Here is a 25087-nt window from a genome sequence, read left to right as displayed (position 1 = left end):
TACTTAATTGTCTGTGAAGCAATTTGAGATATCCTGACATTGGGCAGGTGCTATATGAATGTAATTCTTTCTTTCAACTGCTCTGAAAAGCTGCTCACGGTCATGTTGTCTAATGCAGATTCTTTATGCAAATCAAGGAATAAAAGGGAAAATTGCCAGTGGCACCCACTCCTCCCCCTTACATTATTTGTCAGACAGGAAGAGTGTCAATCATTTGAAAAAAACACCTTTGCACACCAGAATCTGGTGTTGAGCAGCAGTTCTGAGTATTCAGAAGGGACAATAATGTATTTGTGAAACTCACAGACAATTCAGCAACATATCAGTAACGTCTATTACCTGGTGTAAATGTCCAAGATGAGATTCGTCATAGGAAACCTAACTGATGTAAGTATTCCTTATTCGCCAGTACTGAGGTATGATGAGGAACACCGGTAACAATTTGAGAAATAGTCCGACCGTCTCTTTAGCTTTTGTTCGGAGCTTTTAATTCTAGCAGTAGAATTGATTAATAAGCTGGGGAAATAAAGACTGTGAATATAACTATCTGTACAGTGTAGTTTGTAATTTTGCGTGATGCAATTCTTTTAGGTAACCCACTCTATGTTCTGATGGTATTTATTAATGTGAGCAATTTACTGTTCAGCTGTAATTTTAGGACTCATCCCTAATTTGATTGTTCATCTATTCACTGATCTCAGTGGGTTGGGAATCTTTGGAATTCTCGACCCAAGGGTTGTGACTTTTCAGTTTTTAAGCATAATAGAAAACAAGATCAATCGATTGTTTTTTAGTCGAGTATTCTAGTTATTTTTCATCAAGACGTTTAGGCACACTACAGGAAAGGTGGGAGTTGAACGTGGACATTCTCACTCAGCAGTAGGAACACTACAACTGTGTCACAAGAATCCTGTTAAAGTGTTGTATTATGAGTTTATGGCCCTTAGTTCTAGACTGCCCAGCCAGGAGAAATCACTTCTCAGTAACTGCCCTCTCTGGATCATTTTATGTATTGGTAGGATTACCTCACAAATGCCAGAAATTACAGGCCCATTTGACTCAATCCATTCTCAGAAATCCTCTTATTCCAGGAATCTAGCAAATTGTTGGGTCAACTGGTCTGAAGTAAGAATATCTTTCTTGGGGTAGGAGACTAAAAGTGTACACAATGGCCTCACCAATCTCCTGTAGAGTTGCAGCAAGATTTTCTTATTTTTGTACTGAACCCCTTTGTAATAAAGGCTAACAGACTTTTGTCTTTCTAATTGCTATACCCGTCTATTACCTTTGTACATTTCTTACATGAGAACACCCAAATCTCTCTGAACGCTGACATTTACTTGATAATCACTTAGAAAAAAATAAGATTTTCTATCCTTCACTTCGAAATGAATAATGTTACATACCCCCATTTTTAAAAAAACATTTATGGATTTACATTCACATTTATAGCCAGTTGCTAATTGCTACGGCAAAGGTGGTGGTGAGCTGACTTCTCAAATGACTGCAGTCCTCTATGTCGAAGGGACAAGGCTGTAAGGAAAAGACTTTCAGGATTTTGACCCAATGACACTGAAAGAGTAGAGATAGATTTCCGATCAGGATGGTATTATTCTTGGAGGAGAATTGTGGGTGATGATGTTCCTGTGTATGTTCTACCCTTGTCCTTCTATGTGGTATAGGTTTGGAAGGCGCTGTCATAAGAATGTAAGCTCTCAGAGCAGATGTAGGAATTTCAGTCTCTCAAGCCTGGTCCACCATTCAATACAATCATGGCTGATCTCATCTTGGCCTCAATTCCACTTTCCTGCCTGCTTTCTGTAACCCGTCAACTTGTTGCTAATTACAAATCTATCTCCTCCTTAAATTTGCTCAATGCCCCAGCATCACCATACATCCAACACATGGAATTGAGGGAAATTTGACAAGGTGGACTAGAAATTGGCTTAGTACTTGGACCTGAAGAAGGGCTCATGTCCGAAACATTGATTCTCCTGCTCCTTGGATGCTGCCTGACCTGCTGCGCTTTTCCAGCAACACATTTTCAGCTCTGATCTCCAGCATTCTGCAGTCCTCACTTCCTTCCCCTTAGTACTAGGACATAAAGGGTAGTGGTAGAAGGCTGTTTGAGGCCGGTGTCCAGTGGTGTACCATAACGATCAGAATGGGACCATTGTTGTTTGTTATATACATAGATGATATTGATGAAAATGGGGGGTGGTGTGCTAAGCAATATGCAGATAACACTAAGGTTGTTAGAGTGGTTAATAGTGAAGACGAAGGTTGTAAGTTACAGGAAAGTATAGATAAGTTGTACAGATGGCAGACGAATGGTAGATGGTATTTAAACCTGATAAGTGCAAAGTGATGCACTTTGGAAGAAGAAACAAAATAAAGACGTATTTAATGAACAGCAGGACATTGGGTAGCTTATAGGAACAGTGGGATATTATTGGGATAATTATTCATAGATCCCTGAAGTCAGCAGAATACATGAATAGGATAGATAAGAAGGGATATGCAACACTTACTTTCATCAGTTATAATATAGAGTACAAGAGCAAGGAGGTAATGTTGTACAGAGCATTGATCAGACACAGCTGGAGTACTGTGTGCAGTTCTGATCATCTCGCTACAGGAAGGATGTGATAGCACTAGAGAGGGGACAGAGGAGGTTCATGAGGATGTTGCCTGAGATGGAAAAATTGAGCTATAAGGAGAGACTAAATGGGCTTCAATTGGTTTCTTTACAGCAGAGAAAACAAGGGGGGGATATGATTGAGGACAATATTGCAGAGTCAGGAAGCTACTAAGTAACTTACTGCAGAGTGTTTAGCCTCTGACCTGCTCTTGTAGCCACAGTATTTATATGGGTTGGTCCTGTTTGTTTCTGGTCATTTGTAACCTTAGGATGTTGATTGTGTGGGATTTAGCGATTGTAATGCTATTGAATGCCATGGTGAAAGTGTTAAATTCTCTCTTACTGAACATGGTCAATGTTTAGCACCACTGTGGTCGAGATGTTACTTCCACTTAACAGCCCGAACATGTATTTTGTCCAAGTCCATGCTTCAATTTCTGTGGAGTTGCAAATGATTCTGTAAGAATTCGTCCACATCTCCAATTCAGATCTTACAATGAAGGGAAGGTCTTTATTGAAGGTAATTGGGCTTAGGGGATTACATTGAGGAACTCCTACAGCAATGTTCTCTGTCACCTTCATCCCTTTTCCTCACCATAACCCTATTGCTTCTTTATCCTCATCACAGCTTACTTTCCTAATTAGCTTTGAACTGTTAGCAAATTTAGACATATTATACTCAGCCTCAGCATCCAAGACATTAAATTAAATTGTAAATAACCTTCACCCAAATATTGATCCTTTTGCTTTGTTAATAACAAGATGATAATACAAATGCCCTGTTTATTTCAACTCTGTTTCCATTCTTTAACCAATTCTTTATCCATGTCAGATCGTGTACAATACCAGACTGAATGCCTATTGAAAATCCAACCTAATCTCACTGGTTCTGAAGAAGAATCATACTGGACTCAAAATGTTACCTCTATTTCACTCTCCACAGATGCTGCCAGGCCTGTTGAAGTTTTCCAGTGTTTTCTGTTTTTGTTCTGAATCCCCTGGTTTCCCTTTATGAAGCTGCTATGTAAATACTCAAGAGATAAATTTGTCAAACATGATATCTCTTTCACCATGTTTGCTGTGCTTTATCATATTTTGATTTTCTATGTGTCATATTACCTAATTTCCAAAGTTTTGGTCAACAATGAATTATGGGTTGTGAAGCTTGGGTCATTCTGAAAGAGGAAGAAGAGAAAATCGTTAGCTTAGTCATGTGTTTCTTAAGAACAAACCTAATGGTGAACTGGGTGGAGGAACAAGAAATCTAACAAAGCAGTATGAAATGCACCTGGAGGGACAAGCTAATACTTACATATTATCAAAAAGAAGGTAGTGGTTCAGATATGTTTGTTTAGAAGCCTAGTTACCACCTGAAGGATTAATGGAAAAGCAGCAAGAGACCATGAGAAGGAAGCAGCAAGGCAACATCAAAGACCAGCCTAACCAAAACTCCAACAATTAGGTTGTTCACTGTTGCTCTGATCAAAACGTTTGCGTTTGCCTGTCACGTATGACATAGTACTTAGATGATAACAACAGTTATATCAGGTTAACCTGCTCTGTCGGTCCCTGATTTCATTCTCCGTATTTTCTTAAGTAGCCATATTATATTTGCTATCATCCAATCCCCCGAGATTGCTTCTGCACCCAGGGAATTTAGGAAGATCACAATTAGTGATATCTATTATCTTCCCAACCATATCATTTCAAACCCTAGTATATAGGTTGTCAGGTCCAGGGAATGCATCAACATTTGGTCCCATTTATTTCTCTGATACTTTCTCTGATGCTATTTTTGGTATGTTTTGTTATCTTCTGCAGCGAAGACAGACAAAACATTTTTTCATATCTGCATCATTTCTTTATTCTCCATTGTAATTACTCCAGTCTCAGAAATCACTTTCTTCATTTACTTTTGCTTAATCTCTTTTAATTTACTTACAAAATCTATCTATTTTTATAGTTCTGGCTAATTTACTGTCATATTTTATTTTCCTCTCTTTATCAATATTTTACTTGTGCCTGACAGGTATCCAAATCTCTTACAATCCAGAGGATTACTAGTTTTCTCTGAATATTTTCTCCCTTTAATCCCGTACTGTTTGGAACCCCTTTAGATAATTAGATCCACAGATGGATCTCATGGATTGCTTTCCCCATTTATATTTTTATTTCTCAATGTCCACATTTACTCTTTTGCTTTCAAAATTTTTAATCAAATTTCCCATACAACTTCAACCAATTTGACCCTCTATATAAGTAATTAAATTAAAAACAGATAAAATCAGATCTTTACCTGTAGCATGAACCACCACAAGTAAATGAGACAAAAGGTGACATCGCCTTCCATCTCTGAACCAAATTGTCAACTTTACTTCTTTATTTATGTCAGGCACTGTTGAAGGTATTCTGTGTGCCAGATGATGGTGTTTCCCACTATCTTTCCATTAACCTGCATCATACTATATTTTCAACTCAGTCTCAGGATGTTGCTGCCATTGGTACCCATTTTTTGCCAAGCACTAATGGGGCTACATCAACTCTATTGGTGTCAGACTGGAGTTAAGCAGAGTTCAGAGCACATATGGTTGGTGGTTCCCTTACCAAAAGAACATTAAGTGAACCAACCTTTATTTTACAAACACTTAGGATCTTGGGGTATAGCATGAAAACAGATCCTTTGGCCTAACTCTTCCATGCCCACCAGATATCCTAATCTAATCTGCCAGCATTTGGTCCATCTCCCTCTAAACCTTTCCTATTCACGTACCCATCTGGATGCCTTTTAAATGGTATAATTGTGCCAGTCTCCACCACTTCCTCTGGCAGTTCATTCCACACACGCACCACTCTCTACATGAAAAGGTTGCCCCTTAGGTTCCTTTTAAATTTTTACCCTCTCACCCTAAACCTATGCCCTCTAGTTCTGGATTCTCTCACGCCAGGGAAAACACCATTTATATTTACCCTATCCATGCCCCTCATGATATTATAAACTTCTATAAAGTCACCCCTCAGCTCCAACACCCCAGGGAAAACAGTCCCAACCTGTTCAGCTTCTCCCTATAGCTCAAATCCTCCAACCCTGACAACATCCTTGTAAATCTTTTCTGAACCCTCTCACGTTTCACAACATCCTTCCGATAGCAGCGAGACCAGAATTGCACACAATGTTCCAAAAGTGGTCTAACCAATGTCCTGTACAGCTGCAATGTGACCTCTCAACTTCATGGTCAGTTCCACTGCTGCAACTTTGCTATTTCCAAAATTAAGAAAGATTTTGATTTCAAATGATCAAACTGCCCAATATAAGAAGCGAACCCAGGTCATCTGGAAATGCCTTTAAGAATCTGGGGACTAACCATACAATCTTCATTTACATAATAACTTTAAAGTAATAAATTATCCCAAGGCACTTCTAAATCAAAAGAAATATTGAGCCACAGAAAAAGATATCAAGACAGGTGTTTAAGAGCTTGGCTAAATTGTAGGCTTTAAGGAGTGTATTAAAAAGAGGAAGGTGAGGGAGAAAGGCAGACAGGGAGATCAGTTCTGAAGCATCTGAAGGTTCACTCACCACGGGGGAAGTGATTAAAATCAGAGATGCCAACTGAGCCAGAATTGGAGGAATGTGGAGGAGTTGTAGGGCAGAGAAGGCTATAGAGTTGGGAAAAAAAATCAGGCCAAGGAGGAATTTGAAAACGTAGTTGAGAATTTTAAAATGGCTAATTACTCGTCTGGGAGCCAATAGATTTCATGGACATAGGGAGAATGGAAAGATTAACACAGGATTTGATTGGAGGAATCAGTTCTTTGGATGAGCTCATGTTTCCAGACGCTGCGAGATAGAAGCCAACACTAATAGCAAAAAGAGTCAGTGCATGTACAGTATAAAGATTAACCGAGAGAACAACCACTGCTAGGGTAGTGCTTTTCACACACGTTCCAGTGAGGTATTCATTCTGATTAGTTTGTTCAGAATTGTAAAATCAATGTTGTTGAATCTATCCATTATCATTCTGATCAAACAATGAGGGAAAACGTTCACGCATTGAGTTCCAGTATAAATATGTTGCAATGTTACAGGGTCAGTACTGAGGTGTGCACAGCACAGTTGGAGGGTTAATACTCAGGGAGGGCTGCACTATTGGAGAGTCAGTACTGAGGGCTTGTTATACTATTGGAGGATCAGTACTAAAGGATTGAGCATTAAGCCAATGCTGAGGGGGTGTTACACAGTCAAAGGGTCAGTACTGAGGGAGTGCTGCATTGTCGAAGATGTGTCTTTTGGATCAGACTTTAAACCAAGGTCCAATCTGCCTTCTCAAGTTACTTTTGAATTCTTTTATTGGAGGTTGGTGTTGCTGGCAGTGCCAGTTGTCTATCCCTAATTGCACTTAAGAAGTGGACATGAAAAATTCTATGACATAATTTTTAAGAAGAGCAGTGAAGTGCTCCTTATTGTCCAGGACACAATATGTACCCTTCAACCATTAATAACAATCAGACTATCTGGTCATTAATATATTGCTATCTGTGGCATCTTTCTTAAATTGTACACATTGGCTGTCATGTTTTCCACAACTCGGCACTGCCCTCATGACCTACCCTACCTGTCCCTCTTCCTTCCCAGCTATCCACTCCACCCTCTCCACTGACCTATCACAATTACCTTCCACCTGCACCCACCTATCACCCTCCCACCAACCTACCCCCAGCCCTATCCCCATCTCCCTATTTATCCCTCAGTTCCTTCCCCTTCCACATCCCTGATGAAGGGCTCATGCCCAAAATGTCAATTCTCCTGCTCCTCGAATGCTGCCTGACCAGCTGTACTTTTCTAGCACAACACTTTTTGACTATATTTCCCATAATACAATAATGACTGCTCCAATAAAAGGTTTTTCACTGATGGTAAAATGCTACAGTACATTCTAAGATATTATATAAATGTATGTTTAATGTTTATTATAAATTGAGAACATCAGGAATGAAGGATAGTGCATTTAACTTACAGCAGCTCCATGACCTTTGTAGAGAGAAAACAAAGTCAACATTTCGAGTCTAGTGACCCATCTTCAGAAAATTGACTGTCTGAAGAAGAGTCACCAGACTGAAACGTTACCTCTGTTTCTCTTCACAGATGCTGCTAAGCCTTTTGAGCGTCTCCAGCAATTTCTATTTTTGTTTCAAATTTCCAGCATTCACAGTTATTTGTTTTGTTTTAACTCCATAACTTTGCTGCTCTCTATGTATATTGAAGTGATCAGGTGCAAGACACAGGAAAGGAAAAGCGCTGTATCGTCAGAAAGTCCAAATCAAAATCAAATTGCTGAATCTACAGTGGTTCGTCCAGACTTCCAAATAGACTGTCCAGGATGTGAGTTTATCCTATACAGTGATGCTGTACAGTATGTATCCTACACAGTGATGCTGTACAGTATGTATATATAATAACTGGTCTTGTGCAACCAGCAGTTGCACTTACACAGTACAGCACTTTAACAGAGGAAAAGGTATCTTGTGTCACCTTAGAAAGATAAGCTTTCAAACATTTATGTCAACTCCATCACCAATACTGCCAACTTCTGTTTTGGAAATGTTCTGTACCTTCTGCATCATCCACTACTGAAACCCTCATCTCTGCCTTTGCTCTAGATGTGAAAATGTGTTGCTGGAAAAGCGCAGCAGATCAGGGCAGCATCCAAGGAACAGAAGAATCAACGTTTCGGGCATAAGCCTTCTTCATTCCTGAAGAAGGGCTTATGCCCAAAACGTTGATTCTCCTGCTCCTTGGATGCTGCCTGACCTGCTGCGCTTTTCCAGCAACACATTTTCAGCTCTGATCTCCAGCACCTGCAGTCCTCACTTTCTCCTCCTCTGTTCTAGATGTGACTATTCGAATTCATCTTCCATCTTGCACCTTTCATAAAAATGGACACATCCAAATTCTGTTGCCCATGTCCTAACTTGCACCTAACTCACCCTCTGCACAATGACCAACGTTAGCTTTTGGTTTGGTAGTGCATAAATGTTACAAATTTCATCCCCATTTTCCATTTCTCCATGGCTTTTTCCATCTGTAGCTCAATAATGTGATTGTGCTGGGTGGACAAAGTTAAAAATCACACATGTCGAAGAGTGTGGTGCTGGAAAAGCACAGCAGGTCAGGCAGCATCCGAGGAGCAGGAGAATCGATGTTTCGGGCGTAAGCCCTTCATCAGGAATAAGGCTTTGGGCCAAGGCGGCTGAGAGATAAATGGGTGGGGGGTTGGGACAGGGTGGGAATGCAGTAAGTAGATGAAGGTAAGGGTGGAAGTGATAGGTCGGTGAGGAGGGTGGAGCAGATAGGTGGGAATGAAGATGGACAGGTACGACCATTCATGAGAGTGGTGCCAAATTGTAAGGTTGGGACTGGAATAAGGTGGGGCTAGGGGAAATGGGGAAACTGGTGAAATCCACATTGATCCCGTGTGGTTGGAGGGTTCCAGGGTGGAAGACAAAGCATTCTTCATCCAGGTGTCGGATGGTTAGGGTTTTGTGATGGAGGAGACTCAGGACCTGCATGTCCTTGGTGGAGTGGGAGGGGGAGTTAAAGTGTTCAGGCACAGGGTGGTGGGGTTGGTTAGTGTGGGTGTCCCAGAGATGTTCTCTGAAATGATCCGCAACTTGGCATCCTGTCTCCCCAATGTAGAAAAATCACAAAGGATACAACGGATACAGTAGATGAAGTTTGTGGAAGTACTGGTAAATTTCTATTGATGTGGAAGGGTACTTTGGGGCCTTGGATGGAGGTGAGGGAGGGAGGTGTAGGCAGGGTTTAGGACTTCTTGTGGTGGCAGGGGAAGGTGCTGGCAGTGGAGGGGGGTTGGGGGGGTGGGGCATGGACCTGACAAGGGAGACGTGGAGGGAGTGGTCTCTCCAAAATGCAGATAGAGGTGGGGAGGGAAATATATCTCTGTTGATGTGGCTGTTTGTAGGTGGCAGAAATAGTGGACGATGATGCAATGTACCAAGGTCAATGTGGTGGAAGATGAGGACCAGTCTTATCATAAGACACAGAATTTTGCTTTAAATTCTGTGTCTTATGATCCTGCACCGCAGCTACCTGATGAAGGAGCAGAGCTCTGAAAGCTAGTACTTCCAAATAAACCTGATGGATTATAACCTGGCGTGTGATTTTTAACTTTATCTCCATAAGGTTTTCTAGTTTACACTTCTCGCTGCTCTCTCCCCAGAGACCTGTACTAGTTCTAAACTAATCCCTCTGCCCACTAAATCCCTATACCCCTGTATTAATCCCAAATTACTCCCACTGCAGTATTGTCTATGAGACACCTGTATTTCTGCTTCAAAAATCCGTTCAATTTTCCCTGAAAAGGCTTGCTATTTTCTGCCTTAGTGATTCCATGTGGAGAAAACATTCTATGCTTCGATAAAAACAATTTCTCCAACTTTCCCTGTCTCTGTTATGGGACAAGATCGATTTAAGGCTAAAACATTAGTGTCCTCATCACTGATTGTGATTGGCTGATGGAATTAGTTTTTGTGCACTGCTGACCAAACATAGAATGATCAAAAATGCTTAATGGCTCAAAATAATCCAAATTGGGCTTTTACTGAATGACTATCAAAGGACCTTTAAAGCAACTGAGAATTATGGTGGTTTCAGAAATAAGTAGCATGAGATATAAGACACAGTTGTCTCAAAATAGAGTCTCTAAATGAGTAAGGTTCTGGTTTGACCCATTTCATTTAGATTGTGGAACACTTGTTTTCAGTCTCCTGGGACTGTGGGGAAGATTCTTCTGTTTCTGAGGCCGCAGATGATAAATTAGCTTGTCAATGTCTCATTCTGGGCACAGCAGCTGTCGTCCCCAGCTTAGCGGGGGAGGATGTTAATCTCTATAAATCTGTGCATCCTTTCCCCACACAGTGCTGTGTGGTTCCCTCCACATCCTCCCCAGACAAAGTCTTGATAACCGTCCATGATCTTCTTCCCCTTTGGCTATTATCTACCCTGTGAAATGGCCTGGCTACTCAATTGTTACACACGGCTAAAATCATCTGGAAGTAATGAATTTGGTTGGAACAATCGGCATCAACACAGGGATCAGAAACAACAATGGCAAACATAGCCCTGTTGACCCTCCATAATCCTCCTCATTATTGTAATCAGTGCCAAAATTGGGAGAACTATCTTACCAAAAAGTCAAGCAACAATCTGACATAGTCACACTCACAGAATCAAAACTATAATGTCCCAGACACCACAGCCATCATCCTGGATATGTCCTGTATCATCAGCAAGACAGGGTCAGCAGAGGTGACGACAAATATACAGACAGGAGGGAATTTCCTTCAAAGTCCTGACTGAACAAAGAATTCTCCTGTTGATTATCAGGTACTGCACCCCTTCTTCTGATGAATCAGTATTCTTCTATGTTGAGCAACAATTAGAGGATGCACTGACAATGGCTTGGGGGTAGAATTGACTCTGGATGGAGGACCTGAACTGAATGAGGTGACTGAGTCTTAAAGTATACAGTTGCTAGACTGGATCTATGGCAGACAGTCAAGGCAAAACAAATTTGGCTTCATCCTCACCAATCTGCAAATGCATTTGTTTATGTTAGTTTCAGTAGGAGGAATCACTGTGTGGTCCCTGTGGAAATGAAATCCTGTCTTTCCATTGATGATCCATTCTGTTGTGTTGTGTGGCAGTATGATCATGCTAAAATGGACAGATCTAGCAAGCCAATACTGGGTACTGCAGGCCATCAGCAGCTGTGAAATTGTAATTGGAAGCTTCAATCTGCAAATTTCTGAGCTGGCATATCCCCATTACCATCAAGTCTAGGAATCAGCCAGGTTCACTGGAGAGTGCAGGAGGGCGTGCCAGGAGCAGTGCCAGGCACGCTGAGAAATGATATATCAATCCTAATGAAACTATAAAGACAGGATGTCTATGGTACCAAACTTAAACATCAATTGATAAACAGAGTTAAGCTTTGCAGTTCTCCCACACCCAATTGTGAGTGGTAGTGGACAATTAAATCACTTACTGGAACATAAGAACATGAGAAATACGGGCAAGAGTAGACCACTTGGTCTCTCAAACTTGCTGTGCCATCAAACAAGATCATGGCTGCGCTGCCCAAACGTCAACTCCTTTCTTGGCCAGTCCATCAGAGTCCTCAACTTTTTTGAACAAAAAGTCTATCTCTGTTTAAATATTTTCAGTGGTCTAGCCTCAGCAACATTCTGGTAGAAAATTCCAGGCTTTCACCACCTTCTAAGAGAATAAATTCCTTCAGCTCTCCGTTTTAGAAGGGTTTATTTATACTGAAACTATGCCCCCCTCCCATCCCCCCACCAGTTCAAGATTCTCCCATTAGTGGAAACATCTCAATATGTACTCCATCAAGCTCCATTTGAATATTCTGCATTTAAAAAGATCACTCCTCATTCTAGTAAACTCTAAGGAATAAAGGCTAATCTGTTTAGCCATTCTTGGTTCATCTAAATCTCTTTTAAACTGCCTTCAATGCCAATACATCCTTCCCTAAATACAAGGACTGTATCAGTACACAGTACCTCTAGGTGTAGTTTCACCTACACCCAGTACAGTTGTAACAAGACTTCCCTGTTTTAAAATACCAACCCCCCTGGAATAAACACCAAATTCCATTTGTTTTCTTAATTACTTGCTGCAGCTGCATGCTAACTCTTACAGTTTCATGTTCAAGAGCATCCAGATCCCTAGGTGCTTTAATTTTTTGGAGTCATTCTCCATCTAAATAATAGCTTACCCTTTAATTCTTCCTACCAAAATGTATGTCCTCATACTTTCCTACATTAACTCCAAGATTTTGCCCCCTTCCTCAATCTATATCCCCTTACATTTCCTTACATCACAACATGCCCTCCCGCCTATTTTCATATCATAGGCAAATCTAGATGTGTTACACTCTGCTCCATTAATGTATGTAGTAAATAAGTGGGCCCCTAGGACTGATACTTGCATCATTGCATTAGCAATGCAATATGGTAGTGTTAGGGTTAGGGTTTTCAACCTGAAAAAGATCCATTAATCCCGCTCCGCCTTTTGTGTGTTCACCAAACCACAATCCATACTAATACATTACCCCAATACTTTGAGCACTTTTCTGTGCAATAACCTTTTCTGTGGCATCTTACTCAATGGCCTTTTGGAAATACAAATACACGACATCTACTGGTGTTTGTCACATCTGAGAAACTCTTAGGCAAATAATTGGAAGTTGTGAGGTAAATCCATGGGTTTTATGAAGGTTCACAAGGTCAATACAGAGAAAGGCACTCGTACAGAGTGCGACAGAGTTGTAGCTCTGACTGCAGATGTGAAAAATGCATACCTGAGAATTACAGAGAATTCTTGTCAAACTTCTGTGGGGATAATCTGAAGAATCTGTTCAATAAATCTTCTCAGGTCGAGGTTCACTAAACCAATCAAAGTTCAATAAAGTAACCTGATTGACTCAAACTAATTGAAGTTGAAGGAGTTCCTGAATATTACTATATGGCTGTAATGAAGAAGTGGAGACATCTTACAGGCCAGTAGGCAAAGAGTAATGACGGTTGACCTTATAGTGGTACCTCTCAAATATTGTCAAGAAAGGATAAGGGTAGCCCTATTCCTATAGTCAGATGTGCAGGAATCTGTAAGATGCAAATGTATTTAAGTTTTATGGCCAGCTCTTCACCAGGACATCAGGCATGTTATACAAAACTGCACTATGTGCTAGGTGGTGGGAAAATAATAAACGTCATGGATTGGTAAAATAAGCATTAATTTCCATGCCAGTTTTGAGGAACCATTTAGTAGAGTGTGGATTGTGTCAGTCCTTTAGCAAAAACAAAAGCAGGATACAGTATATCCTTACAATCAGGGATATAACTGCTCAATTCCTAGAGGTCATATTCCCTTGAGATCAAATACTGATAAAGTAGTGGTGGAAAAATTAACTCATTTCTTTACCAAAAATGGATTACTGATGGAGATCAATCCATTCAGCTTGCCACCCGCAGATTCAGGTAGCTTTGGAAAGGTACAAACCCTCAAAATGATGATCAGGGCACATTGTCATGGGACTGGAATTTCTTTTGTTTGTCACGCAGTGTTTACCTAATGAATTGACTAGCCTGCTGGCTTAGTTTATGAACGTAAGGTGAGGGGACCTTTGAAATTAAGTATACTGCGTGCAATTCTGGCCTTCCTGCTTTAGGAAGGATGTTGTGAAACATGAAAAGGTTCAGTAAAGATTTACAAGGATGTGGCCAAGGTTGGAGGGTTTGAGCTACAGGGAGAGGCTGAACAGGCTGGGACCGTTTTCCCTGGAGTGTCGGAGGTTGAGGGGTGACATTATAGAGATTCATCAAATGAGGAGCATGGATAGGGTGAATATCCAAGGTCATTTTCCTAGGGTAGGGGAGTCTAAAACTAGAGGACATAGGTTTAAGGTAAGGGGGGAGGATTTAGATTAGATTACTTACAGTGTGGAAGCAGGCCCTTCAGCCCAACAAGTCCACACTGACCCACCGAAGCGCAACCTACCCATACCCCTACATTTGCCCCTTACCTAACACTACGGGCAATTCAGCATGGCCAATTCACCTGACCCGCACATCTTTGGACTGTGGGAGGAAACCGGAGCACCTGGAGGTAACCCACACAGACACAGGGAGAACATGCAAACTCCACACAGTCAGTCGCTTGAGGCGGGAGTTGAACCCAGGTCTCTGGCGCTGTGAGGCAGCAGTGCTAACCACTGTGCCACCGTACCGCCCACCAAATGGAGTTGAGGGACAACTTTTTAAGGCAGAGGATGGTTCGTGTATGGAATGAACTGTCAGAGGAAGTGGGGGAGGCTGGTTCAGTTTCAACATTTAAAACGCATCTGGATGGGTATATGAATAGGAAGGGTTTCGAGGGATATAGGCCAAATGCTGGCAAATGGGGCTGGATTTATTTAGGATATCTGGGATACATGGACGAGTAGGATCAAAGGGTCTGTTTCCATGCTGTATGGCTCTATGACTCAATAAAGAACAGAACAGGTCATCATGTTCAACTATGCATAAATGTTCCAGGACCAGCTCACTGGAGCCTGGAAAGTAGCTCAGACACACAAAAGCATCACAAAAAAAACCATGGGACAATGGGCTAATACATTTACCAAATCCCGACTATTTCAAACATGGAATTGGAATTGCTGCCTTTACAAGGTAATAGTCATGATTTGGAGATGCTGGTGTTGGACTGGGGTGTACAAAGTTACAAATCACACATCACCAGGTTATAGTCCAACAGGTTTAATTGGAAGCGCACTAGCTTTCGGAGCGACGCTCCTTCATCAGGTGATAGTCACTCCGAAAGCTAGTGTGCTTCCAATTAAACCTGTTGGACTATAACTGGTGTTGTGTGATTTTTAACTTTGTATAAGGTAAACCATTGAAAGCACAGGCCATTGGTCCAAGCAGAATTATCAGAACAACTGGGAAAGTAATTGTCTAATTGACACCTCAGATTCCTGGGGGAAAAAAATTGGCTGTGTCAAAACAATCTGTTGAAGCAGTATCACGTTTTGGAGAATGATATGGTAATGAGAATAGTGGGAGATAAAGGGATACTGGCAGGTTCCTTTAACATCCACAGCTAAAGGAATATCAGCCCATCTCGCATCAGACCTTTTCAATGTCGAATGATGCCATTCAGACTGAAAAATGTTCCAGCAACTCTTTAGAGACTGATGAATCAAATGGTAGCTTGATTTCTAAATTGTGTGGATAATTTTATGATGTACTGGTATATGTTAACATTTGAAATGGTCACTTAGAACAAACAGAAGTTTTCTTTAAGAAGTTGTAGTCAGCAAGGATCAGTGCTGGCTCCAATACTTTATGCTATTTAGATAAATGATTTTGATGGATACACTGGAAGTACAGTTAGTAAGTTTGCAGATGACACCAAAATTGGAGGTGTAGTGAACAGCAAAAAAGGTTACTTCAGAGTACAATGGAATCAAGATCAGATGGGCAAATGGGCTGAGGAGGAGCAGATAGAGTTTAATTCAGATAAACCTGAGGTGCTGCATTTTGGAAAAGCAAATCAGGGGAGGACTTATACACTTAATGGTAAGGTCCTGGGGAGTGTTGCTGAACAAAGAGACCTTGGAGTGCAGGTTCATAGTTCCTTGAAAATAGAGTTACAGGTAAATAGGTTAAGAAGGCATTTGGTATGCTTTCCTTTATTGGTCAGAGCATTGAGTATCAGAATTGGGAGGTCATGTTGCGGCTGTACACGATATTGCTTAGGCCGCTTTTGGAATATTGCGTGCAATTCTGGTCTCTTTCATATCGGAATGACGTTATGAAACTTGAAACGGTTCAGAAAAGATTTACAAGGATGTTACCAGGGTTGGAGGGTTTGAGCTACGGGAGAAGTTGAATAGGTTGGGGCTGTTTCCCCTGAAGTGTCGGAGGCTGTGGGATGACCTCATTGAGGTTTATAAAATGATGAGGGGCATGGATAGGATAAATAGACAAAGTCTCTTCCCTGGGGTGGGGAAAGATATAAAAGGGACAGAAGGGGCAACTTTTTCACGCAGAGGGTGTACGAATGAGCTGCCAGGCGAAGTGGTGGAGGCTGGTACAATTGTAACATTTAAAAGGCATCGGGATGGGTATATGAATAAGAAGGGTTTGGAGGGATATGGGCCAAGTGCTGGCAATTGGGACTAGATTACATTAGGATACCTGGTCGTGTGGATGAGATGGACTGAAGGGTCTGTTTCCATGCTGTATATCTCTATGACTCCATAACTATGATTTGGTGATAAATTTTGCACAAAGTGAACTTGCAAACTCAGTGCTAACCAACCAGGGCATATTGTATGCGAGGACAAGTTCTGCCAAAGAGTGAAAAAGTACAAGAATTGTAACTAAGAGTTCCCAGGCCCTAAAACTAAACGGAAAACATTGATTGTGGTGATGTAGTGGTAATGTTGCAATGTTTGTGATGAAGGACATGGGTTTAAATCCCATATTGATGACTGGTAGAAACTCAATTTATAAATCTGGAATTTAAAGCTAGTCCTACGAATGGTGGAAGTGCATTTTATAGAGGTAATGTAGTGGTAATGTCTCTTGCCTAGTAATCCAGAGCCCAATGTTCAAAGGACATGGGTTCAGATCCCACCTTGGAAGATGGTAACATCTCAATTCATTCAAATATAAAACTGGGGTCAATAATTACTCAAATGGTAACCATTATCAATTCTTGTCTTATATTTTGAAATATCTATTTTTCTAATGTTCATATATTAGACAATAGACAATAGGTGCAGGAGTAGGCCATTCTGCCCTTCGAGTCTGCACCACCATTCAATATGATCGTGGATGATCATCCTTAATCAGTATCCTCTTCCTGCCTTATCTCCATAACCCTTGATTCCACAATCCTTGAGAGCTCTATCCAACTCTTTCTTAAATAAATCCAGAGACTGGGCCTCCACTGCCCTCTGGGGAAGAGCATTCCACACAGCCACCACTCTCTGGGTGAAGAAGTTTCTCCTCATCTCTGTCCTAAATGGTCTACCCCGTATTTTTAAGCTGTGTCCTCTGGTTCGGCACTCACCCATCAGCGGAAACATGTTTCCTGCCTCCAGAGTGTCCAATCCTTTAATAATCTTGTATGTCTCAATCATATCCCCTCTCAGTCTTCTAAACTCAAGGATATACAAGCCCAGTCGCTCCAGTCTTTCAGTGTAAGGTAATCTCGCCATTCCAGGAATTGACCTCGTGAACCTACGCTGCCAGAATGTCTTTCCTCAAATTTGGAGACAACTGCACACAGTACTCCAGGTGTGGTCTCACCAGGGCCCTGTACAGCTGCAGAAGAACCTCTTTGCTTCTATACTCAATCCCTCTTGTTATGAAGGCCAGCATGCTATTAGCCTTCTTCACTACCTGCTGTACCTGCATGCTTACCTTCATTGACTGGTGTACAAGAACACCCAGATCTCTTTGTACTGCCCCTTTATCTAAATTGATTCCATTTAGGTAGTAATCTGCCTTCCTGTTCTTGCTACCAAAGTGGATAACCATACATTTATCCACATTAAACTGCATCTGCCATGCATCTGATCACTCACCTAACTTGTCCAGGTCACCCTGTAATCTCCTAACATCCTCATCGCGTTTCACCCTGCCACCCAGCTTAGTATCATATTATTGCTAGGCAGAAAAATCAGAGGATATTGGGGTGATTAGGAATATGGAATTCAAAGTGTAAACAAATCAGTCATGATCTTATTGAGTGGTGAAGCAGGCTCATGGGGCTGAAAGCTTTATTTCCACTCCGACTTTGTATGTTTGGGATTTTTGGAGATTCACGGATAGCAAGCTTGTACAAATTTGTTCATACTGTAATTATTCCACGAATAATTCTCTCCAAAAGAAAGCCAAAGCAGCATGGTCATTGGATTGCCAAGCATCTTTTGAGAATTTAAAAGTCATTCTGATCACTCAACTGGTGTTGGCTATACCAAACTTCATTAAGGTCTTCAAGGAGTAATTGCTCCTTGTGATCTGGAATTTGGTGCAGTCCATTACATCAAGGTGGGTTGGTGCAGTCCATTACATCAAGGTGGGTTGGTGCAGTCCATTACATCAAGGTGGTTTGGTGCAGTCCATTACATCAAGGTGGGTTGGTGCAGTCCATTACATCAAGGTGGGTTGGTGCAGTCCATTACATCAAGGTGGGTTGGTGCAGTCCATTACATCAAGGTGGGTTGGTGCAGTCCATTACATCAAGGTGGTTTGGTGCAGTCCATTACATCAAGGTGGGTTGGCATAAAGAAGCCAGTGAAATACTTTCCTCAGTAAAATCTAAATCAACTCCAAGAAAAATACTTTACACTAGTAAAATAAACCAAGAGATTGCTAGTGACTGTTAGGCATTTTGAAATATAGGTCCTATGTCTACATATAATAATCATAATCCTCAAGCCTCTGCCTATTTCAATGGAGCTTGCTATTACAGCCTTATCACTTCAAACTTGTTTATAATTTGGGCGAAAAATTGCAATTTTTATGCTTTGCCAAAAATGTTTAAATTATCTAAGTGCTTAGAAGGGATCAGAGATAATTGTATGAGATGTGAGTAAAGAGCAAGTGAGAACATGTATATAAATGTGTCCACTTTTTATTCATTTTTGTCTTCTCCAGAAAAGTGAGTGTGTTTGTGAGAATGTGTTTTGGGGATATTTAGAGGGTTAAGTATTTATACTTCTATATTACTGACTGTGTATGTTAACAAATCATTGCATCTTCTTTGTATTAGTTTTGTTTTCACCATAAACCAATAACTGTGTTATTAAGAAACTTGGTGCTAGATATATTATTTATAATGCATATGTATTTTATGTGGTATATAAGTACCACCTTGACAACCATACAAGTTATTTTTATTGAATGTTGTGACCATGTGGAATAGTAGGACTAGGGTGATGGTGCACTTGTCCAGCTTAAGTTTTAACATATCAAGCCTTTGAAGTTGTGTTCGAATCCCCACCCCTCCCTGCCCCACATATACACACATACACAAACAAACACTATATATATATATATATATAGAGAGAGAGAGGAATGGAAAATGGTGGATTAGGATGATTGCTAAGGCTTTTGTGCTGTGACTTTTTGGAAGTCAAGAAGTCGAAGAGAACTGGGATTGCCTGTTGCTTACAAAAGTCCACTGACTATGTGAGGAATATAAATGAAAGCTTCTCAAAGGAAGGTAAAATATAGGTAACTTATTATGATTGTTGGACTTGGAAAAATGCTTACAATCTGTGCTGCCCATTGCATTGCAAAAGCCACTGGACTGAGGTATACGTTTGATCAGTCTCATTACAGGTAGTTGTTGGAGAATCATCAAATCATTTGGCATGGAAACTAACCCTTCAGTCCAACTTGTCTGTACTGACCAGAGATCCCAATCTGGCCTGGTTCCATTTCCCTCTAAACCCCTTTCATTGATATACCCATCTAGATGCCTTTTACATGTTGTATTGTACCAGCCTCCACTTCTTCCTCTGGCACCACTAATCTTCTTATGAAAAATTGCCCTTCAGGTCTCTTTTAAATCTTTCCCCTCTCACCTTAAACCTATGCCGTCTTGTTTTGGATTCCATCCCCCTAGGAAAAAGACTTTGGCTATTCACCCTATCCATGCCCACCATGATTTTATAAACCTCTATAAGATCATCCCTCAGCCTCCAGTGCTACAAGGAAAAAAGCCCCAGTATTTTCAGTGTCTCCCTACAACTCAAACCCTCCAGTCCCAGCAACATCCTCGTAAATCTTTCCTGTAAGGTAAAATGTAGGTTCATTATTTAGGTTCATATAGTTTCATAAGGGCAGTATGTGGCTCAGTAGTTAGCACTGCTGCCTTGCAGCACCAGGGACCCAGTTTCGATTCCAGCCTCGTGTGATTGTCTGTGTGGAATTTGCACATTCTCCCCGTGTCTGCTGGGTGCTCTGGTATCCTTCGACAGTCCGAAGATATGCAGGTTAGGTGAATTGGCCATGCTAAATTGCCCATAGTGTTCAGGGATGTGTAGGTTAGATGCATTAATCAGGGGAATTGTAGTGTAATAGAGCAGGGGAATGGTTCTGGGTGAGTTGCTTTCCAGACTGTTGGGATTCTGTGAGATTCAATGAGAAGTTTAACAACATCCTTCCTATAGAAGGGCAACCAGAATTGTATACCAGAATTACAGTACTAAAAGCAGCCTTACCAATGTCCTGCACAACTGTAACATGATGTCCCATCTCTTATACCCCTATAATGTTCTAGAAGACCAATAAAGGCACCACCCTGTCTACCTGCGACTCCACTTTCAAGGAAATATGTACTGCGCCCCTAGATCTCTTTGTTCAGCAATCTCCCTACCATTAACTGTGTAACTCCAGCCCTGGTTTGCCTTACCAAAATGTTGCCAAGGAAAGATTGGCATTTTTGTATGCTCTCTCCCTCAGTGAAGCATTTCTGAGTCCTGTAAGTTTCATGTATTAGTGCCCCTAACTATTTTCTAGCTGAATCTGAAATCTGGTTTGAAGATCATCCATCACTCTATGACCAATAGAAATAGGATCTCATTGACGGGAAATCATAGGAACTATGGGAGGTCAACCCATTCTATCTCTGCATTTGACTAACAAGCATGTTATTCTCTTTTTTGCTTATTTTTTCCCACTCATAATCACTCTGCAGAGCTGTTTCCTTTTGTTCTGGCTTAATATTAATGGGTGTGAGTGTGGTTGTGATGAGGGTGATAAAGTTTAATCTTCCACAGGATCTTATTTCATCATTGTTCTTGTCTTTAATAAATGTGTTATTTTCGTGTTTCCTGAAGAAACTCAGTGAAAGTGTCTCTTGTTCCAGTTAACATAATAAAGAGAAACAAGCTGACCATTTTGGTGATTAAATGGAACATTTATAAGTTCAGTACAGCTCATGTAATGGAGGACCTTGATTTCCAGTACACTCTTAATGTGTCTTAATGTGTAGATAGAGAGAAATTATTTCCTCTGGTAGGGAGTTCAGAAAAGGAGATGGAACCTCAAATTAGATCCAGGCAGATCATGGACCATGTCAGGAGGCAACTGTTCAAACAGAGGATAGTGGGAATCTGGATCTCTCTCCCTTGATAAGCTGTTAGAATAGGGAGGGTCGATTGAAAATTTCAAAACTGATATTGATAGATGTGATGTAAATTCATGGACCTGAAATATTAACTCTGTTTCTCTCTTCACAGAAATTCTCTGATTGGGTGAGTATTTCCAGCATTTTGTTTTAACAATATCTGTTTGGTGTTGATAGATTTACCCAGGTTTTGAGGGTTCTGGTTTCAAGGTCAGGTATATTGGACATGTGATCAATGGTACAGGTTATCCATTGATTATACTGAATGGTGAAATAGGCTCAAGGGGGAATGGTCTGCTCTTATTTCTCAGCATGCCAACTTGAAATTGTAAAGTTCTCCACCTCCCCCATGAAATACTTAGAACTTCATCCCCAAGAAATGTCTTGCTCATCAATACCATTGAAAGATGTAAAAAAATTATAATATTAGAGATTGAAGTGTTTGGTTGGTGATTAGAGGACCAGGCTTTCTGATCAATATAGTAAACATATGGATTTTTGAGTCCTGAACCAATCCCCATATAGTTGCAGATTTTATCCGAAGATGATGCTGACTTGCCCTATACTTAAGGTAAAAGTGACAAGGACCCAATCTCAGAGCTGTGTCTAGCGGCTTTTGTGATGCAGTGATAATGTCCTTACTTACAGCCCAGCAGACCCAGGTGTTACGACACTGGGTAAACCCCTTAGCAACACAGAAAAGATTTATCTTGTACAGTAATCTGTGAAAATTCAAGAGGCCAATAACTATTTAAAGTAAAAATTAACAACTTTATTTCTTAAAATATAACAGAGAATAATTAACTAACACTATTTACAACTCCTTTCTCTCACCTATTGTCAGAGAAATCCGCCCAATAGGTTAGAGATCACAAAGCACAGCTCGAAGTGAAATTGACAAACACTTTATTACAAGCGATATGGCTGGAAGGGAAACAGACTAGGCTGACACGGAACTGACAGTCTGTACAGGTAGATCAGAATTTCTCTTCCCAGAACTGAGGATGAGACCAGTTTTTTATAATAATGCTGCACAATAAGGCTAATTAAGAAATGGGGAAAATACAATGTATCTGGAAATGAAGTAATCTAGTTACAAGGATGCTAATTGGAAAACAGTTATCAGATGAATGTTCTGTTCCTTCACACATTGCAACATCCTGACAGTATCGATGGTTCCATTCCTCTTCACAGGTAGGTGTAAATGTCTCCTCTGAAGTGGTGAGCTGCTTCCATTGTCCTGTGCCTGGAGCATGCCCTTGCTGGTGCCTCGCTGTCTGACCAGCTCTTTGTGTGGCTCTGGTATTGCTGGGTTGAAAAGATGCCCTTGGGGCTTTGAGATATCTGCGGTGCTCTGTCATTGTTAGTGAGCTTGAAGTGTATTCCCTTGTCTGGAAGGGCTGTCTGATTTGGCTTGTAAGTTTGCATGTGCTTTCTGGGTATTTTTTGGCCAATTTTGCTTTTGTGGGGCTATTGTGGGTTGGTAGGGTGGCAGATCTTTTCCCACACTTATCTCCTCCTTTCCCTTCTATAATACTGGCCCGATAAAACCCCCAATTAAGATTTATCAACAATTCAAATTTCAAAACCAGCCAGCTGTTGAATCTTCTCTTTATATCTTCCTCTGTCTTCTTTTCTTCTTCTTAGGGTTTCTGTTTCACAGGTCACTGATCAATAAAGGTACCTTTAAGAGAGCTATTCTCTGGGCAGCTTGCATGTATTGGTGGTTTAGCAGTTCTCTAACTGTTCAATTTGCCCCAGTCTTATACCCCTAAAGCATCGGTTTGTGTCATTAGCTTTTAATATTGTCAATATACTAAATTCAAACTTAATTGGAGTTTGGTATTTTTCGGGAGATAATTTAAATGGATTGGCCTAAATCAAATTTGCTTTTATTTTTGTCTCCAGGCAACCAGCTACAGTAGCTGCTAGACCAAAAGGTTACATTGTATCTTATTCAGCACACTTGGAGTGTCAGGTAGTTCTGCTAGCTTTTAACTTTCTTAAAGGTACATCGCACCCACATCTTCATAACACAGGTTCAAGAACCACATGCTCCAGAGTTGTGCAATAACATTTTTAGGGCCATCATGTGACACAGTGGTAGTGTCCATACCCCTGGATAAGAAGGCCCAGGTTCACATCCTACCTACTCCACAGGTGTGTGATAACATCTCCAAAAATGTTGGGAAGAAAAATAGGTTAAATTTTTTAAAAAGTCTAAGGTCAGACCTGTAAATAAGAGCTGCTCACTTGGTAGCAAGCAAGACAGGAATTTGTAGAAAGAATAAGGTAGACATGATTGCAAATTAAATTTTTTTAAACCATTTTCAGGTCAGTGTTTGTGATTTTTATTCTTTCTGATTTCAGGAATACATGTATGAAAATTTTACAGAGGACATGGTATATGAAGAAACATACTGCCCTGAAGAAGATGAAACCCCCAAGTATTTCCGGAAAATTCTTGTCCCATTGCTATATTTCATAGTTTTCTTGTTCGGGACCATTGGCAATGGCTTGGTGTTGCTGATCCTGCTACGTTACAGGCACTTCCGGACTCCGACTGACAACTACTTGCTGCACCTAGCAATGGCTGATCTTCTCCTTGTCCTGGGCCTTCCTTTCATTGCTCTGGAAAATATTTTGGGGTGGCGCTTCAAAACTTTCCTTTGTAAAGTGATAGGTTCCCTTCACAAGCTCAACTTCTTCTGCAACAGTCTGCTTTTAGGGTGCATCAGCTTTGACCGGTACCTGGCAATTGTCTATGCGGTCCAAACCTACAAAAAACGCAAAGCCCGGTATGTGCACCTGGTCTGCTCAGCTGTCTGGGCCATAGGATTCATCCTTCAAATTCCAACTCTTGTCTTCTTAAAAGTTGAGACAAAGTTGCCAGAGAACATTTCCAAATGCACTTACCCATCAGATGACATCAGGGCGAACGACTGGCTCTTGGCCGAGCAAATCCTGTACCATGGTATTGGCTTTTCCTTGCCACTTGCTGTCATGTGTTACTGTTACACCAAAGTGATTCAAACTCTGTGCAAGACCCAGAACTTTAAGAGGCATAAGGCCGTCAAGATGGTGCTGACAGTCACTGTCATGTTTTTCATCTGCTGGTCTCCTTACAATGTGGCCATTATCATCAAGACACTGCGATCACTGGATGTGTTCATTGCTGACTGTGAGTTCTACAGAAAACTGGCTTTTGCCATTGTTCTGTCAGAGAGTGTTGGCTTCAGTCACAGCTGTCTCAACCCAATCCTCTATGTGTTTATTGGTGTCAAATTCAGAAATGACATTTTGAAACTTCTGAGAGAGATTGGCTGTATTAGTCAAGCCACCATGGACAGTCACTTCCATCTGAAACGTGCTGGGAAGAATGGGAATCCATCTGTCTCTGACAATACCACCTCCTGGTCTAATGTTTAAACATGGTAGTTGTTCCAGTCAGAGATTGACAGGAACTGCAAAATGGTAGGATTAATAAATTTAGGTGGAAGATGTTACTCTTTTTAATAAATCAAGCTGTTCCAACACACTCCAGGGTAGGCTTGACTGGTACCTTCTGGCTGAATGGTAGAGCTTGTATCACTGCATCATAAAACCCTCCTGGGAAAGATGTCAGAGAAAAATTGGGTGTCCAATTGTATAATTTCAAAATAAACAAGACAAAAAGGCATAGGAACAAAAGTAGACCA

General features: G+C 40.9%; 1 protein-coding gene across 1 annotated transcript; it reads left to right on the top strand.

The window, feature by feature from the left end:
• The first annotated feature begins 234 nt into the window (after positions 1-234).
• On the top strand, positions 235-24855 carry LOC132829682 (C-X-C chemokine receptor type 5). Its single transcript, XM_060847031.1, has 2 exons — positions 235-387; positions 23760-24855. Exons 1-2 carry the CDS (start codon positions 349-351, stop codon positions 24816-24818), a joined length of 1098 nt encoding a protein of 365 aa, XP_060703014.1. The 5' UTR covers positions 235-348; the 3' UTR covers positions 24819-24855.
• The last annotated feature ends 232 nt before the right edge of the window (positions 24856-25087 follow it).

The sequence above is a fragment of the Hemiscyllium ocellatum genome, chromosome 29 (genome assembly GCF_020745735.1).
Source record: "Hemiscyllium ocellatum isolate sHemOce1 chromosome 29, sHemOce1.pat.X.cur, whole genome shotgun sequence".
Taxonomy (NCBI): Eukaryota; Metazoa; Chordata; class Chondrichthyes; order Orectolobiformes; family Hemiscylliidae; genus Hemiscyllium; species Hemiscyllium ocellatum.
The sequence above is the reverse complement of the archived record's forward strand: the minus strand, read 5'-3'. Positions and strand labels throughout refer to the sequence as shown.